We start from the raw sequence: 2,188 nt of genomic DNA, 5'->3' as shown, positions 1-2,188 counted from the left end.
GGGGCCATGTAAAAGCACAACCACGGGTAGGAAATAAATCTCTCCCCTCCCGGTTTTTCACCAGCTCCGGGCGTTGCGGAGGAGCCGGGCCGAAGCCGACCGCTCCGGGGGGAAAAAAAAAAAAAAAAAAAGAAATTAGTTTTCCCCAGAAAAAAAAAAAAAGGAATTTGCAGGTGGGAGCTGGGGGACACCCGTGGGCCCCGCTGGCCCCACGCGGGGGGAGGGATGAGGGAAGGAGGCCACACCGGGAGCTCGAACAAAACCGGTTGGTCGTTGTTATCCATTCCTTCTCTTTTATTTTTTTTTCCCCCGAAATTAAAAAAAAAAAATTAAAATTCGTATTTAAACCTGGGAAGGCCGGGTTTGCGCGCAGCGAGCCCGCTTGCCGCGGAAGGGGCTGAACCCGCGTTTCTTTCTCCTCCGCTCGTCCTCGCCCGGGAATCGTTGGGAGCAAAATCAGGGAAAACAAAGTGAAAGCACCGCTCGCCGCCCCCGCAGATGGAAAAGCCGCCCGGTAAAAAGTGCGGGGGGCTGCGGGCGGCCCGGGGTGGGGGGGGGCGGCCGCCCCCACGGCGGGGTCCCCGCGCGCTCCTCACAACACCACGGCAGCCGCGGGGGGGGTTTATTCTTTATTATTATTATTATTTTTAAAATTCTGACCGTCTCTTCTCTTCTCCCCCTTGCCCCCCCACTTCCTTTTTTTTTTTTTATTTTAGTTGTAGGTAGACAGGACCACTCTGAATGGCGCAAAAATCTCTGTAAACAATGACGCACAAAAACACCTCCCCCTCCCTTAACCCCCTCCCCACTCCGCCTCCCCCCGAAATGAAACCGAGCTCCCCTCCAAAAAAAAAAAAAAAAAAAAAAGGAGAGGAAAAGAAATAGGAGAGGGGAAAAAAAATAAAAATAAAAACAACTGAACCCAAACAAACCGAAAGATAATAATAATAATAATAGCAATAATAATAACAATATTAATAACGTTTCCCTCTCCATTCCTTCCCCCGCAGTTTTGATTTTATTTTTCGGAGCATCAGTCTGTCTCTCCCTCTCTTTTCCTTTATTTTTTTTTTCCTCGATTTTTTGTTTTTAAAATTTTTTTTTCTTCTTCTTCTTCTCCCCGCCGCGCTCCTCGCGGGGCAGCCGCCCTCCCGCCCCTCACCAAGTCCACTGCTGGGCCTGTACCAAGTGGTGTGCCGAGGGGTACTGGGGGGCTCCAGCCGCCCCGTACTGGGCGCCGTAGGGCGGGTGCGGGAGCGACGGGGCGTTATAAGCGGGGAAAGGGATGCCGGCCGGGAAAGCGGCGGCCGCCAAGTCCTGGGCTTTGAGCCCGTGGCAGGGCTTGCCGTCCCGCACCAGGACGGGCACGGCCACCCGCCGCGGCGAGGGGAGAGGAGTCACTTCCATACCTTTCTCCGCCCGCGCCCGCTTCATCTTGTAGCGGTGGTTTTGGAACCAGATCTTCACCTGGGTGGGGGTCAGCCGGATCAGGCTGGCCAGGTGCTCCCGCTCCGGCGCCGAGAGGTACCGCTGCTGCCGGAACCGCCGCTCCAGCTCGTAGGTCTGCGCCTTGGAGAACAGCACCCTCCTCTTCCTCTTCTTCCCCGCGTCCCCGCCGCCCGGCCCTTCCTTCTCGTTCTCCGGCGATTCGTCGGCCGACGGCTCCGGGGATTTGGGTGAGGGGTCCTGGACGCCGCCGCCGCCGCCGCCCCCCCCAGCCAGACCGTGCACTGCGGGGAGCGCGGCCGCCGGTCAGCGGGGGAACGGCGCTGCGCACCCCCCCGCATCCCTCCGGCGTCCCCTCGCAGCCCTCCCGCACTTTTTCTGCACCCCTCACGTCCCTCGCATCCCTCTTACATCATTCCTGCACCTCTCCCGCATCCCTCCCGCACCTCTCCTGCGTCCCCTACATCCCTCTTGCATCCTTCCTGCATCCCCTACATCCCTCTTACATCCTTCCTGCATCGCTCCTGCACCTCTCCCGCATCCCTCCTGCATCCCCCACATCCCCCACATCCCTAATACACTCCTCACATCCTTCCTGCATCCCCCGCATCCCTCTCTCACCCCTCCCGCACCCCTCCGCATCTTTCTCGCATCTCCCCCCCACCCCCTGTCCTCCCCCCCCCCCGATCCTTTCTGCACCCCTCCCGCATCCCTCCGCCTCGGGGGACGGACGGAGGCACCG

The 2,188-nt window shown here is 58.8% G+C and overlaps 1 protein-coding gene across 1 annotated transcript in view; it reads right to left on the bottom strand.

Annotated features, from left to right (window-relative positions):
* Positions 1 to 933: 933 nt before the first annotated feature.
* The window catches only part of NKX2-2 (NK2 homeobox 2), a 2,108-nt gene continuing 853 nt past the window's right edge, over positions 934 to 2,188 (bottom strand). Inside the window, exon 2 of the mRNA XM_086745054.1 lies at positions 934 to 1,730. Coding sequence (XP_086601180.1) covers positions 1,159 to 1,730 — 572 coding nt within the window. The 3' untranslated portion in view covers positions 934 to 1,158. The remainder of the gene's footprint in view (positions 1,731 to 2,188) is intronic.

This window comes from Chlamydotis macqueenii, chromosome 3, assembly GCF_036417535.1.
Source record: "Chlamydotis macqueenii isolate bChlMac1 chromosome 3, bChlMac1.mat, whole genome shotgun sequence".
Taxonomy (NCBI): domain Eukaryota; kingdom Metazoa; phylum Chordata; class Aves; order Otidiformes; family Otididae; genus Chlamydotis; species Chlamydotis macqueenii.
This window is presented reverse-complemented; position numbering and strand designations above follow the sequence as displayed.